Genomic DNA, 14,648 nt, shown 5'->3' on the forward strand with positions numbered 1-14,648 from the left:
GAGCTCTATAGCAGGAGATCCTACATATCTTTCATAGAAAGCAGATCTTCATGGAGCTGCCTTTGTGCATAGAGGCATGTTATGTCAGGTATGTCCTGTACAATTGTGTCCCTCAAAGTTTGTGCATTCTCTTTGGGGAAGAACCAAATCTGGCTGAAAAAGTCAGGTGTCACAATACTTCTGTGCAGATCGTATATGTAATGTATCTCAACAACAAACCTGGTTGTCTCTGCTTGCTCATGCTAAGGTTAAAGCAGTAGATGTTTTATTAGGAGATGAGGCATTGCCCAGTGCGGTTAGTAAACCTGCAGCTGAACGTATCTTCTTCCTCTTCTTTCGGCTTCTTCCATTAGGGGGCGCCACAGCGGCCTCATCCGTCTCCATACCCCCCCTTGTCCTCTAAATCTGCCTCTGTCACACCAACTACCTGCATGTCTTCCCTCACCACATCCATAAACCTTGGCCTTCCTCTTTTGCAGCTGAATGTATACGGTCACAATATTTTATACTATAACTGATGGTAATAAAGTCGTATTATTCTTCCAGTCATACAGAATGATCACCTCTTACGATGCTAATAACATGTACAACACCGTCTGCCCGGATAATTCCTTCTGCCCGTGGGAGTTCTCCTGCCTGAAGGTGTCTGAGACGTACGGCTGCTGTCCTGTAGCACAGGTAAGGTATCACAGAGACTCGGTTTTTTTTAACCAGGGATTGCTTTTAACTGCTGTAACGTAAGTGAGAACAGGAAGTAACACGCCGTTTAAAAATAATCTGTAATCGAATGAAAAATACTTGATGTTAATAATAAGAGCAAAACGTAACTCTGCTTTATAGCACCATGTCACCATTCATTTTGTTTCCCCTATAACCATGTTTATTCTATAAATCCTTACTGAACCTGAGATCGGATTTGTGTTTCCCAGGGTATCGTGTGCTCGGATGGGAAACACTGTTGTCCGAGTGACCGAGAGTGCACCACTGACAGCACTTCCTGTGTCGAAAAGACGGGTGAGGAAGAGAGTTATTACTATAACTAGTTTTTCTTTTTTATTGCATTTCAAGATTCCTTTTTATTATGTTTAGTTAGACTGCTTGAAACTGCCTGAAACCAATAAATATTATTGGTTTCATTTGCAAGTTTTGATAGTCATAATTTTTGTTTTCATATAGTTTTTATTTAGTTTTAGTCTGGTCCCTGGTGGTCTAGTGGTCAGGATGCGGCGCTCTCACCGCTGCGGCCCGGGTTTAGATCCCCGGTCAGGGAACCAACCCCAGCCACTCTTAGTGCCGGTCCCAAGCCCGGATAAATGGGGAGGGTTGCGTTAGGAAGGGCATCCAGCTTACAAACATGTGCCAAATCAAACATGCGGATGATCTGCTGTGGCGCCCCCTAATGGGAGAAGCTGAAAAAAAGTTTTTTTTATTTAGTTTTAGTCTGGGTTTAGTGTCAAACCCAGAATAAACCAGTGTGTCATACAAACTAATAGCCTTAAGATTTGTAAATGTGTATTTAACAAGAAGCCAGGAGAGCTTGGTAGAGCTTCAGGCTTTTAATCTAAGTGTTCAGGGTTCAAGTGCCTGTTTGGAGATTAAATATCCACTAGTCAATTGTTGGGGAAATTGGTAGCTCAAGGGTTAAGGCTCTGTGTTCAAGCCCCAGCACTGCTGTGTTTCCACAATAAGGGCCATTGAGCAAAGCCATTAACCTTCTCTGCTCCAGGAGGCTGTACCATAACGTATCCTTCACTCTGCTTCCAAACATGCTGGGATATACTGTATGAAGAAAGAATTTAATGGAACTGTATTGTACAACCACAAATTTAAAACAGTTGGGACACATTGGGTGTAAAATGTAAATATAAACAGAATGCAATGATTTGCGAAATCATAAACCCATATTTTATTTACAATAGAACATAGAAAACCTGTTTATTTGAAATTAGCTAATGTACCATTTTAAGCAAATAATAAGGTCATTGTGATTTTGATGTCTACAAAATGCCTCAAAAAATCGGGACAGAGGCAACAAAGGTCTGGGGGAAAAAAATGATATTAAAATGAAACAGTTGAAGAAACATTTTTAATAAGGATAATTCAAAGCAGGTCAGTAAGATGTTTGGGTATGAATAGTGTGTTTTAGAGAGAATCTTTCGGAATTAAAGATCGAAAGAGTTTCACCAATCTGTGAAAGACCATGTTGCGCTGAAGGTTTAAATTTTGCATCTTTTATTTATAGTTTTATCAAAAATGGTCAAACAGAAATGCGTGCCGCATTAATTACATGTTAATAAAATTAGTGCCATTCAAATGAATTTGCCGTAACTGGTTATTAACGCGTTCCTTTTGACAGCCCTAATTAATATATTAATACAAAACTAATGTAAAATTTTGTTCCCTAATGAATGTATCCAGGTTGAACAACTACCATATACAACATAAGCAGAGAAAAGATGATGATAATCCGGTGAACAGGAATGTTTACATTGCTGACTCCCTCTGTCTTATCCATGTTAACGCCAGACTACTTGTTGCCTTCTGTCTTGATCATCGTTAACTTTGTAAACCAGTCTACGTCTGTGTCATGATAAGAAGGAAATGATACACCAGTCGTGGATTGAAAAAGTCACGCAAAGAAAAGAAAACGTTTGATGTGCTGAAAACGGCAGTCACCAGATTAAAACTAAAGTAACGAGGCTGGTTTGAAAATGTAAGAAGTAGCAAGTATTTGTGTAAAAATTTAATGAGTGAAAGTAAAAATTTAAATAGTGGAGTAAAATACTGATACCAGAAAAATCTACTTAAGTACAGTAACAAAGTATTTGTACTTCATCACCTCCACCTCTGGTGCCCTGTATTCTCTGTGACCTGATTCAGTCTTTTTTCTGCATACAGCTTGAACCCCTAAATTGATATTTGCAATTATATGTGATGTTGTTATGCTTTTGCATATAAATAATAATAATAATTGGTTGCTCTGATCCTAACAGAAAGAACCCAGAGGCATCAATAGATGGCAATTATCCGATGCTGGCTAATGAAACCACATTGTTATGTTTAGTTAGCCTGGAGCAATCTTGACCACAAAGATTAATAATCACTACTGCAGATGTTATTTGATTGGTTTTAATATTTAATATTTAATATTTAATATTTGGTTTTAATGTTTATCAAATGTGCTATTGTGTGTTTAGTTTCTGATGTCCCCTGTGACGACACTGCAGCTTGTCCTGATGGAAGCACATGCTGTAAGGATGGACTGGGCGGATGGGGCTGCTGCCCTCTGCCTCAGGTAAAATACAATTTTGGACACAGTTTGTTTAGAAGCAGACAGGTGTATGTCATTTAACTATATATAGCAGCTTAAAAAGTATTTGAAATCCCTTGAAATTTATCAGATTTGTCTGGATAACAAATTATAATACAGACAATCTTTCTTTTAACATATTTCCTGCAACAGTCTAACAATCCACTTGTTCCAACATAGCAATAGGTAAGACCTGTCAAAGGTAAAGGTAAAATACAGCTAGCTGGACATACTCTGTTTCATTGTCCGTCAACAGCGATAAAAAGGAGAGAGATAAGAGTCAAACCTGACTTTAAAACACCAAAATCACAGAAAAAAATATGCACACTAAAATCGAGACAACTGAACTGTGTCGACCGCTGCCGAGAGAAAGGCGTCTCACAAGGCAGGATACGTGTACATCCTGGCAGCATCCCATTATATTGTAACGCATATACGCTCTCTGGGACCACCTGTAACCATACTAAAAGACAAATCAATAACCCTAAACAGGTGTTAAACAGGCAGGGTGTCAGGTGAGCCCCAAACAGGCAAATATGAAGTTTATAATAATAATGTTTTTTTTGGGGGTTTTTTGCAGGCGGTGTGTTGTGAGGACTTTATCTACTGCTGTCCTCAAGGTAAAAAGTGTAATCATGAAACTCAGTCATGTGATGATCCATCAGGTTCAGTGCCCTGGCTGAAGAAGGTGCCAAGCCGACCAATCGATGGACAGAAGTTTCCAGAAACCAAGCGTATGTCATCAGATATGATTAACAATTTTTGTTCAACTAAAGAAATAAAAATTTTGTATTCTTATTCATTAAAATGATAATCCTCTTGCTTGTGTGTTCAGTTTCTGATGTTCCCTGTGACGACACTGTGGCTTGTCCTGATGGAACCACATGCTGTAAGGACGGAAAGGGAGGATGGGGCTGCTGCCCTTTTCCTCAGGTAACATGTTTTTGAGAACACAGTTTAGTCAGCAGTAATACAAGTGTATGCCATTTGACTATATAGAGGGCCTTAAAAGTAGTTTAATTACACAGAATTTATCAGATTTGTCTGGATTAAAAAATTATAATTAAAAAAAACCACACAAGGCCATTCACGTGATGTAAAAGAAAACATGATTTATTAGACCAGCTCACCTTTTTTGGTGGCCACAGTCATCTGTGCCCCCAGTCCGTGGACCACTTTGAATTTAAATGGCTGAAAAATGGCTGCCAGATACCACCTAGTGATCTTTTATGCAATGGAGCCATTGGAGTGGGTTGTGGTCCTAACAGAGAGTGAAGGCTCGTCCCAGTAGATAGTACTGAAGGATGAGTACTATTTGATGCCCAGGCACTCCTTCTTGATATTGCTGTACCGGCTCTCCTGCACCGAGAGCTTATGGCTGATATACAGGGGTCCTTCTCCACCACCTGGGACAACACGGCCCCAGCCCACCTGTCAGACACGCAAGGGGAGACAGATAGTGTAAACAGTCTTTAATAAGTGCAGCTGATGGTAGAGAGAGAGTAAATATATCCAGCCACCAGAAAACTGAGCAGTGCTGTGCAGAGCAAAATTACAGTCCGAGATAAACAATCCATAAATCCAAAACTGGCAAACAGAATAAAAAAAAAAGGGTGGAGCAAAAACACAGTCCAGGAACAGTCAGGAACAGTTATCTGGTGGGCACTCAGGCTTTCTGGTTGATGTGATAGGGAAGAACGATGACCTCAGCGGCGATGTAAGGTGGAGCGACGGCCTCTCTGGAGGTCTGAGGCGGGGCAGTGCTCTCTGCGGACATCAGTGGCGGTGCGACAACTTCAGCAGGGATTAGTGGCAGAGTGACTTAATCAATGAAGCCAGGGGCGGAGCCATGACATCAGCAAGGCTTGTGAGGGTAGCGACACCCTTCGGGGGGATCTAAGGTGGAGCAACGTACTCTGTGCAACGATGTCAGTGAAGCATGGGGGTGGAGCTGCAATGTTAGCAAAGCCTGGGGGTAAAGCAAAGACCACAGCCAAGCTCAGGGTTGGAGGGACATCATCATCAAGGCTCGGGAGATAAGCAGCGTCTTTGTTGGGCCTTCAGGGTGAAGCATCATCTTCGTCAGGTCTCTGAGACTGGGCTGCACCCTCATGAAGGAGCAGAGGCTGGGCAGCACCTTCACTAGGGAACGGAGGCTGAGTGATGCTTTAAGTGGGGAATAGAGGCTGAGCAATGCCTCCATGGGAAAACTGAGGCTGACCGACACCCCCAATATTTTTCTGAGGCTGGTAAGAGGGCTTGCTGCTAAGACAACCAGACCAGCATTGGCGCTTATTTGAAAAAAGCTGGACAGTTGGAGGAACAGGTGTTCTAGAGCTCCAGCATGGCCGACCTGAGGGCTTGGCCCAAAAGGTGGAGGACAACATTGGCAACACTCTTCTTATTGGTGGTTGGCAAGAGAAAGCTTACACTGTTTATGGAACAGGATTCAGCAGAGGTCGGGGTTGCCGGAAAAGCGCTGGGGCTCTCCATGGTTGATTTTTTTAGGGTATTGATTATATACAATGCCAGCAAACAGAGCAATGCAGTGCAGAACTAAACACGGTCCAATAATTCAGTCTATAATTAATAGAAAACTAAAAACACAAATCAAGAAAACAGTCCAGAGTTTTCACAGGTAACAGGAAAAACAGGTCAGAACAGGGATTAGAGACTAGGATTGAAAACAAGAAGTGGAGCAGGCAAAATGCGAGATTATTCCCAGGGACGTAAAGAGCTGATAAGAAAATCTGTCAAGAAGTGCATGTTTTTGGTGTCCTTAAATACAGGAAAAGACTCAAGATGGCTGCCGACCAGGAAATGCGTGCGACGAAACCAGAAATACATGCACAAAACAGGAAGTGCACGTCACATGCACAGAAGATGCTAAAGGGAATATAAATGCGGTCCACCACAAAGTTCTGCCCTTACCTGAGTAAAAGCCTACTGGCACGACACACCAACAGGTGTGTGATTCTCACTGCTTGTCCCTGCCAGCTCTGCCCTCCATTTGCAAATCGGTGCTCAACCACACCCGGCTCTTTTCACTACTCTGATCCTTGCTGCTGCTTAATAAAATATAGAGCACTTGCAAAATTTCATTCAGCTGTGGGATTTTTTTCTTCACCCTCCGATCCCAAACCAGTGCTTGACCAGGTCCTCACTTACATAAAGGGATACTGAAACTGATTTTTTTTTAGATGAAGTTCAAATAATAATCAGGATCACGAAAAAAGTTCACAGTACTTATTTTGCATTTTTAACAATAGACTTGGTCACAGTGTAACTGTGAAGTTCATGTGAAGTTGTTTTGTTTGTAGGCGGTGTGTTGTGAGGACTTTACCCACTGCTGTCCTCAAGGTAAAAAGTGTAACCTCGCAGCTCAGACATGTGATGATCCATCAGGTTCAGTGCCCTGGCTGAAGAAGCTCCCAAGCCGACCAATCGATGGACAGAAGGTTCCAGAATCCAAGCGTATGTGATCAGATATGCTTAACAATTTTTTGGTGAACTATAGAAATAAATTATAAGATCATTATTTAGGTTTTAAGATATTATATTTTTAATAATTAAAATGATAATCCTCTTGCTTGTGTGTTTAGTTTCTGATGTTCCCTGTGACGACACTGTGGCTTGTCCTGATGGAACCACATGCTGTAAGGATGGAAAGGGAGGATTTGGCTGCTGCCCTTTTCCTCAGGTAAAATGTTATTGAGAACACAGTTTATTCAGCAGTAAGACAAGTGTTTCCCATGTAACTATATACAGAGGTTTAAAAAGTATTTCAAATCCCATTAAATTGCTCAGATTTTTCCAAATAACAAATGATAATACGCACAATCTTCCACAATCTCAGGCTTTTAAGAATAATACAAGAATATTCCTGTAGCTGAGTTGAGAAACGGTTGACAAACTCAGCATATGGTGAGAATTCCATGACAGCCTATTTTTCTTAATCTTTTGGGTTTCAGAACTGGTGTAGCATGTCGCAATTCCAGTGGATTTATTTTTAAATGTTTTTTTGCTTTCCAGCAAGTAGTAGTAAATATGCTCCAGCACCGAACCAATCAGGCAGTTAACTGGGTTAATTGGTGGTGCTCGCACCACGCAGAGAACAGATGCCATTTAGCAGCATCAGCCTCCTCGTCGATTGAGCATTGGGTTGGAGATTGTTCTCCACTATCTCGGTGGAGAGACCAGCTTCTAAAAAATGTGCCCTCTCAAGGGGCCACAGCCACAGTCTTCATAACTCTGGGCCGGGGTGAACCAAGGTGCCTCCTGAGTGGGAGAGAAGATCCATGGTCCCCGAACCATGTAGAGCCACCATTCCCCGGGCCTCGGCGCTTGCCTCGAAAGTGCGTCTGCTCCCTGATTTATGTACTCAGGTATGTAAGCTTTCCTCAATGAGAGCAGTCTTTCCTGGCCCCACAGGAGGATCTACCGTGCAAGCCTGTATTTGGCTCGAGATTGTAGGCCCTCCTGATGGTTATTGTTAGAGTCCACCAACGTGTTGTCCATATGGACCAGCACATGGCGATCCCTTAGGTCTGGGAGGAATTGTTTCAGAGCCAGAAACACGGTCAGAATCTCCAGGCAGTTTATGTGCCAAATGAGATGGAGCCTGCTCCACTGAACTTGGACGGAGGGGCCACTCATGACCGTTTCCTACCCCGTGAGGGAAGCATCCATCTTTAGCGTTATGCGATGACAAGGAGCTCCCAGGACGGGGCCTTCAGACAGAAACGCAGGTTCGTTCCTCATATTTAAGGCTCGAAAGGCTCGCCACAAGACCTTGATAGTGCGAAGTGGGGTGCCCTTGCGTGAGAGTCCTCTGTCGCTGAGCCACCAGTGGAGGGGTCTATGTGCAGGAGTCCAAGTGGAATCACACTGGACGCTTACAATGACTGACTGGCCTTCTCTCACTCTCTTGACTGCCGTGAGGATAGCCTTGATCCGAGCTGGAGACAGCTGTGCCTGGACGATGGTCAAGTCTCACACTATGCCTAAGAAGGTGGTTCTATGTACTGGAGAAAGCACACTCTTCTTGGGATTTAGTCTTAACCCCACATTCTTCATACAGGTAAGAACAACATCTCGCTGTTGGACTGCAAGAAGCTCTGATCGAGCTATTAATTAATCATCGAATGCGGATGTCCTGGAGTCTCAGCGGGATCAAGGCCACACCTATACACTTTAGGAAAGTTGCAGGGTGAGAGCGCAAGGCCAAACAGGAGGACCCGATATTGGTACGCTTCAATACCAAAGGCAAACCTCAAAAACCTCCTATGAGCCGGTGTCCTTTAAATCTCTTGTGACAAACCAGTCCTCAGGCCTGATTTGAGACACAGCCTGCTTGAGGGTGACCATCCTGAACCTCAGCCTCATTGGTGAGTGGTTGAAGGAATGTAGATCTAGAATCTTCTTTGGAACCTTGAGGTACTGGCTGTAAAAGCCGGACTCTCTGAGTAAAGAAGGGATCACCTCGATGGTCTCCTTCCTTAAGAGAGTGGGTACTTCTTGTTCCAGGACCAGAGCCTGCTTGGGTCCCACCAGAGTGGGACACACCCTGTTGAAGGGGGGAGGAGAGGACTTGAACTGAATCGAGTAGCCCCTCATGCTAAGGGGCTACTCCCTGTAAGGACGGAAAAGGAGGATGGGACTGATGCCCTTTTCCTTAGGTAAAAACTCGGACATAACCCTCCCGAACCATCTGCCTTGAGGCCTGTGTGTCTGTTTGTTCTTTAAGAATAGCGGACAATGGGTAAGAACACGTCAACATCCATTTGGATTTGGGACAGTAAGAGGTAAACTGCACAACACAGTGGAAGGTGTTGAGACACTGTTTTTAGCTTTACCTCTGGTTCCTGCTTCTCCTTCTTTTGTATTCTTGTCATGAAATCCACTCACCTTACCACATATTTAATGTCCCAGACTCCAGACTATCTGACCTTAAAGGGTCTTTGCCACTTGGTGATCAGTTTGAACCTCAATGTAAATAATAATACGAGCACATTCCTATAGCTGAGTAACTCTTCATTTAGCCAGGACTATGCATTGGGGATAAAGAATATGCCTTGGTCAGTCATGAACTGGAGCTCATCATTAATATCTACTCCACTTTTTATTTCCATATCTGAGTACATAGAAAGGTTTGAGAAACTCAGCAAGTGCTAAGAGTTCCATGACAGCCAATCTTCTTGTAATCTTTGGTGTTTTCAGCAATATTATCAGGAGTTTTTCTCTTCCACTGCTCTTTACTCTCATCTTATACTTGCTGCTGCTCCCTGACACATAGAACATTTGTTAGAAAAATTTCATACAGCTGTGGGATTTTTTTACCATTCACTTTGGCCATCTACACCCTCTGTTCCCAGAACAGTGCTTGACCAAATGCTCACTTCCATCCAGAGTATTTATTTTGCATTTTTAAGAATAGACTTGGTCACAGTGTGACTGTGAAGTTCATGTGAAGTTGTTTTGTTCATAGGCGGTGTGTTGTGAGGACTTTACCCACTGCTGTCCTCAAGGTAAAAAGTGTAACCTCGCAGCTCAGACATGTGATGATCCTTTCGGTTCAGTGCCCTGGCTGAAGAAGGTCCCAAGCCGAAGAATCGATGGACAGAAGGTTCCAGAATCCAAGCGTATGTGATCAGATATGATTAACAATTTTTTCGTGAACTATAGAAATAAAGATATTGTATTCTTAATAATCAAAATGATAATCCTCTTGCTTGTGTGTTCAGTTTCTGATGTTCCCTGTGACGACACTGTGGCTTGTCCTGATGGAACCACATGCTGTAAGGATGGAAAGGGAGGATTTGGCTGCTGCCCTTTTCCTCAGGTAAAATGTTATTGAGAACACAGTTTATTCAGCAGTAAGACAAGTGTTTGCCATGTGACTATATACAGAGGTTTAAAAAGTATTTCAAATCCCATTAAATTGCTCAGATTTTTCCAAATAACAAATGATAATACACACAATCTTCCACAATTTGAGTCTTTTAAGAATAATACAAGAATATTCCTGTAGCTGAGTATCTAGAAAGGTTGACAAACTCAGCATATGGTGAGAATTCCAGGAAAGCCTATTTTTCTTAATCTTTTGGGTTTCAGAACTGGTGTAGCATGTCGCAATTCCAGTGGATTTATTTTTTAAATGTTTTGTTGCTTTCCAGCAAGTAGTAGTAAATATGCTCCAGCACTGAACCAATCAGGCAGTTAACTGGGTTAATTGGTGGTACTCGCACCACGCAGAGAACAGATGCCATTTAGCAGCATCAGCCTCAACTTTGAAGAGCATTCTCCAGGAGCTGAGTGACCGTATAGAGATGCGAGAACAAAGAGCGTGCCTCAACGAGCAAGGTGCATGCCGAATGTGCGCAGCATGAACGCCGAATATGCGCAGCATGCACACGGAATGTGCACCAATGTGCATGTGCGCAAACGCAGCGGCTCCCTCGGGAACCAATCTAATGTGCTCCGCTCCTGAGCAAGCGACGCATGGCCTGTGCTTTGTGCACAGTCAGCATGATCGCTTGCTACATTTTTTTTGGACATTTACCACTTACCTGAAGGGGACAGACACACAAAGAGCACTTCCTGAACAAACAGAAGCTAGCTTTGGCTCTAATGCATGTGCGTTTTGTAGCTTCCTGGTCATGACGTCACCCCACTGGTAACTCTGTGTCTCCCCTTAGCCAAATTATACACGTGATTTAGAGCGTGGACAACGCGGAAGCGTTCCCAAAGCATTGCAACGCAGCTCAAGTCCTTGAAAGGGAACTATTTCTTGTGGATAAAGAATATGCTCTTTTCAGTCATGAACACGAGCTCATCATTAATATCTACTCCACTTTTTATTTCCATATCTGAGTACCTAGAAAAGTTTGAGACCCGCCGCAAGTTCTAAGAGTTCCATGACAGCCGAACTTCTTGTAATCTTTGGTGTTTTCAGCAATATTATCAGGAGTTTTTTTCTTCCACTGCTCTTTACTCTCATCTTATACCTGCTGCTGCTCCCTGACACGTAGAACATTTGTTAGCAAAATTTAATACAGCTGTGAGATTTTTATTATTCACTTTGGCATCTCCACCCTCTGTTCCTGTTCCCAGAACAGTGTTTGACCAGGTCCTTACTTCCATCCACAGTATTAATTAAAAATGTTTAAGAATAGACTTGGTCACAGTGTGACTGTGAAGTTCATGTGAAGTTGTTTTGTTTGTAGGCGGTGTGTTGTGAGGACTTTACCCACTGCTGTCCTCACGGTAAAAAGTGTAACCTCGCAGCTCAGACATGTGATAATCCTTTCGGTTCAGTGCCCTGGCTGAAGAAGCTCCCAAGCCGACCAATCGATGGACAGAAGGTTCCAGAATCCAAGTGTATGTCATCAGATATGATTAACAATTTTTTCGTGAACTATAGAAATAAATTATAAGATCATTATTTAGGTTTTAAGATATTATATTTTTAATAATGAAAATGATAATCCTCTTGCTTGTGTGTTCAGTTTCAGACGTTCCCTGTGACGACACTGTGGCTTGTCCTGATGGAACCACATGCTGTAAGGATGGAAAGGGAGGATTTGGCTGCTGCCCTTTTCCTCAGGTAAAATGTTATTCAGAACACAGTTTAGGCAGCAGTAAGACAAGTGTTTGCCATGTGACTATATACAGAGGTTTAAAAAGTATTTCAAATCCCATGGAATTGATCAGATTTGTTCACATAACAAATGCTAATACACAAAATCTTCCACAATCTTAGGCTTTTAAGAATAAGATGAGAATATTCCCTTTAGCTGAGTACCTAGATAAGGTTGACAACCTCAGTAAGTGATGAGAATTTCATGACAGACAATCTTCTTGTAATCTTGTAATCTTTTGTGCTTTTTAGCAATATTATCAGGAGTTTTTTTTGCCGTGGCTCTTTTTTTTTAACCATAGAACAATTGTTAGCAAGATTTTATACAGGTTTGGTATTTTTAACATACACTTTGGCCATCTCCACCCTCTGTTTCCAGAACAGTGCTTGACCAGGTCCTCACTTTTATAAAAGAATAGAGATCCTGAATTTTTTCAGATAAATGTAAAATAATAAACAGGATCACATGATCAGTCCACAATATTCATATTACATTTTTAAGAATAGACTTGGTCACAGTGTGACTGTGAAGTTCATGTGAAGTTGTTTTGTTCATAGGCGGTGTGTTGTGAGGACTTTACCCACTGCTGTCCTCACGGTAAAAAGTGTAACCTCGCAGCTCAGACATGTGATGATCCTTTCGGTTCAGTGCCCTGGCTGAAGAAGCTCCCAAGCCGAAGAATCGATGGACAGAAGGTTCCAGAATCCAAGCGTATGTGATCAGATATAATTAACAATTTTTTCGTGAACTATAGAAATAAAGATTTTGTATTTTTAATAATTAAAATGATAATCCTCTTGCTTGTGTGTTCAGTTTCTGATGTTCCCTGTGACGACACTGTGGCTTGTCCTGATGGAACCACATGCTGTAAGGATGGAAAGGGAGGATTTGGCTGCTGCCCTTTTCCTCAGGTAAAATGTTATTGAGAACACAGTTTATTCAGCAGTAAGACAAGTGTTTCCCATGTAACTATATACAGAGGTTTAAAAAGTATTTCAAATCCCATTAAATTGCTCAGATTTTTCCAAATAACAAATGATAATACGCACAATCTTCCACAATCTCAGGCTTTTAAGAATAATACAAAAATATTCCTGTAGCTGAGTTGAGAAACGGTTGACAAACTCAGCATATGGTGAGAATTCCATGACAGCCTATTTTTCTTAATCTTTTGGGTTTCAGAACTGGTGTAGCATGTCGCAATTCCAGTGGATTTATTTTTAAATGTTTTTTTGCTTTCCAGCAAGTAGTAGTAAATATGCTCCAGCACCGAACCAATCATGCAGTTAACTGGGTTAATTGGTGGTGCTCGCACCACGCAGAGAACAGATGCCATTTAGCAGCATCAGCCTACTCGTCGATTGAGCATTTGGTTGGAGATTGTTTTCCACTTTCTCGGTGGAGAGACCAGCTTCTAAAAAATGTGCCCTCTCAAGGGGCCACAGCCACAGTCTTCATAACTCTGGGCCGGGGTGAACCAAGGTGCCTCCTGAGTGGGAGAGAAGATCTATGGTCCGCGAACCATGTAGAGCCACCATTCCCCGGGCCTCGGCGCTTGCCTCGAAAGTGCGTCTGCTCCCTGATTTATGTACTCAGGTATGTAAGCACTCCTCAATAAGAGCAGTCTTTCCTGGGCCCACAGGAGGATCTACCGTGCAAGCCTGTATAGGGATCGAGATTGTAGACCCCCCTGATGGTTAATGTTAGAGTCCACCAACGTGTTGTCCGTATGGACCAGCACATGGCGATCCCTTAGGTCTGGGAGGAATTGTTTCAGAGCCAGAAACACGGTCAGAATCTCCAGGCAGTTTATGTGCCACATGAGATGGAGCCTGCTCCACCGAACTTGGACGGAGGGGCCACGCATGACCGTTTCCTACCCCGTGAGGGAAGCATCCATCTTTAGCATTATGCGATGACAAGGAGCTCCCAGGATGGGGCCTTCAGAGAGAAACGCAGGTTCGTTCCTCATATTTAAGGCTCGAAAGGCTCGCCACAAGACCTTGATAGTGCGAAGTGGGGTGCCCTTGCGTGAGAGTCCTCTGTCGCTGAGCCACCAGTGGAGGGGTCTATGTGCAGGAGTCCAAGTGGAATCACACTGGATGCTTACAATGACTGACTGGCCTTTTCTCACTCTCTTGACTGCCGTGAGGATAGCCTTGATCCGAGCTGGAGACAGCTGTGCCTGCACGATGGTCGAGTCTCACACTATGCCTAAGAAGGTGGTTCTATGTACTGGAGAAAACACACTCTTCTTGACATTTAGTCTTAACCCCACATTCTTCATACAGGTAAGAACAACATCTCGCTGTTGGACTGCAAGAAGCTCTGATCGAGCTATTAATTAATCATCGAATGCGGATGTCCTGGAGTCTCAGCGGGATCAAGGCCACACCTATACACTTTAGGAAAGTTGCAGGGTGAGAGCGCAAGGCCAAACAGGAGGACCCGATATTGGTACGCTTCAATACCAAAGGCAAACCTCAAAAACCTCCTATGAGCCGGTGTCCTTTAAATCTCTTGTGACAAACCAGTCCTCAGGCCTGATTTGAGACACAGCCTGCTTGAGGGTGACCATCCTGAACCTCAGCCTCATTTGTGAGTGGTTGAAGGAATGTAGATCTAGAATCTTCTTTGGAACCTTGAGGTACTGGCTGTAAAAGCCAGACTCTCTGAGTAAAGAAGGGATCACCTCGATG

General features: G+C 42.9%; 1 protein-coding gene across 8 annotated transcripts in view; it reads left to right on the forward strand.

The window, feature by feature from the left end:
• The window catches only part of grna (granulin a), a 38,634-nt gene that overhangs the window by 6,557 nt on the left and 17,429 nt on the right, over window positions 1-14,648 (forward strand). For 5 of the 8 annotated variants that reach the window (XM_083566836.1, XM_083566839.1, XM_083566837.1 and 2 more), the window contains exons 5-17: window positions 547-678; window positions 930-1,014; window positions 3,198-3,295; window positions 3,891-4,044; window positions 4,146-4,243; window positions 6,631-6,784; window positions 6,913-7,010; window positions 9,798-9,951; window positions 10,054-10,151; window positions 11,536-11,689; window positions 11,818-11,915; window positions 12,507-12,660; window positions 12,763-12,860. In XM_083566836.1, coding sequence (XP_083422962.1) covers window positions 547-678; window positions 930-1,014; window positions 3,198-3,295; window positions 3,891-4,044; window positions 4,146-4,243; window positions 6,631-6,784; window positions 6,913-7,010; window positions 9,798-9,951; window positions 10,054-10,151; window positions 11,536-11,689; window positions 11,818-11,915; window positions 12,507-12,660; window positions 12,763-12,860 — 1,575 coding nt within the window. The remainder of the gene's footprint in view (window positions 1-546; window positions 679-929; window positions 1,015-3,197; window positions 3,296-3,890; window positions 4,045-4,145; window positions 4,244-6,630; window positions 6,785-6,912; window positions 7,011-9,797; window positions 9,952-10,053; window positions 10,152-11,535; window positions 11,690-11,817; window positions 11,916-12,506; window positions 12,661-12,762; window positions 12,861-14,648) is intronic. The other 3 variants (XM_083566840.1, XM_083566842.1, XM_083566841.1) reach the window with 2 other exon arrangements.

This window comes from Silurus aristotelis, assembly GCF_946808225.1.
Source record: "Silurus aristotelis genome assembly, chromosome: 17".
Classification (NCBI taxonomy): domain Eukaryota; kingdom Metazoa; phylum Chordata; class Actinopteri; order Siluriformes; family Siluridae; genus Silurus; species Silurus aristotelis.